Below are 1,425 nucleotides of genomic sequence, written 5' to 3' on the forward strand. Positions count from 1 at the left end.
TCTGTAACCAGAACTTTATAAGCTTCTTCCAAGTTTAGGATGCTCTTATAATAAATCCCAATGATAAACAAAGGCAATAGTTTAGATATTTTTCTATTACTACAAACAAGCTATCAAATAAATAAACAAATAGACTATCAAAAATATATAATATAATATAATTAATATATATATATATATATATATAAAAATAAAAAAAATTAACTGGTAACTGAAACAGTTTTGTTAACTGAAGATACATTAATGAAAATAAATAATAACAATAATAAATAGATTAAGAACTTGAGAAATGTTGCCTTGGCAATTAACTGAGATACATTAAAATTTAAAATAAATGAAAGCAAAAAAAAAAAAGATTAATTCATTAAAAAAATTAATAAAAATAATAAAAGCACATTACTAAATTAATAAAACTTAAATTAAAATAAAAATAGTTCAAATTAAAGCTAATTCAAAATATTTATAAATACTATAATAGTTGACAAATAATACTAAAATAACACTCGCATGAAAATATGGTGCTTTGTATTTCCCAAAAAAAGTCAGTCATACTTTATGAAACAATTTATAAAAAAAAAAACCAGTACATAGTTTATTTCTATTAAGGAAAAAGGCAAACATACAAAAATGCCCGTATTAGACACAGCAATGCCATGCCTTGTTTCCTCAGAGCTTGTGATGTCCTCTGCTGGTCATTTCTAAAACTGGAGATACTAATGCATTTGAACAAGATGGAAAAATCCATAAATGAAAAAATGTTTCCATAAATTCTTTTTTTTTTTTTTTACAAAATGGCAATGGTCAATTATGGGAAACAACAACAACATGCTCTGCGAGTCAAATGATTTTCAAGTCTTCTACACAGATATGATAACCACTTAGACTAGACTTCTATCTGGGTTGCCAAGCCAGTTTTTGCAAAAGGATGAACATTATCCTTTTTTCTGTAGAGGAGCTGCAGGCAGTAGTTATTTATACTTGCAAATGATACCTTGATCATTCAGGAACTCCTAATATGAGAACTGAACATCAAAATATCTTTGAACTATTTACACCATTCACCTCAAAACAAGTAGATTAATCGAATGAGCCATCGATTAAACCTCTAATGAGGCAGAATACGCTTGAACACATGAAAACTCTGGTCCTCAGGAGTCATTGGGAAGTCCAAAGAGCTTGACGGTCCCTGCCTCTCGGTTGCTGTCATATTTGCCCTCTTTATCGTCGCAGGCGTACGCCAGCAGCGGTCTCTTCGGATGCCACGCTACAGTGAAGGTCGGAGACTCGCACTGAATCTCCCAGAGCTTCTCACCTACAGCAAGAACACGAAACAACCATCAGTCAGACAGAAAACACAATTCAAGCTTTCACGATCATTTCAAAATGTGTCTGCTCACCCGTCTCTACTTCAGCAATGTCAATGAA

General features: G+C 31.4%; 1 protein-coding gene across 1 annotated transcript in view; it reads right to left on the minus strand.

Annotated features, from left to right (window-relative positions):
• Nucleotides 1-524: 524 nt before the first annotated feature.
• LOC107571710 (THO complex subunit 3-like) overlaps nt 525-1,425 on the minus strand; it is a 4,110-nt gene continuing 3,209 nt past the window's right edge. The window contains exons 4-5 of the mRNA XM_016258042.1: nt 1,398-1,422; nt 525-1,312 (exon numbers count right to left, since the gene is read on the minus strand). Of these exons, the coding sequence (XP_016113528.1) occupies nt 1,149-1,312; nt 1,398-1,422 (189 nt within the window). The 3' untranslated portion in view covers nt 525-1,148. The remainder of the gene's footprint in view (nt 1,313-1,397; nt 1,423-1,425) is intronic.

This window comes from Sinocyclocheilus grahami, unplaced genomic scaffold (genome assembly GCF_001515645.1).
Source record: "Sinocyclocheilus grahami isolate Dianchi unplaced genomic scaffold, SAMN03320097.WGS_v1.1 scaffold1639.1, whole genome shotgun sequence".
Taxonomy (NCBI): Eukaryota; Metazoa; Chordata; class Actinopteri; order Cypriniformes; family Cyprinidae; genus Sinocyclocheilus; species Sinocyclocheilus grahami.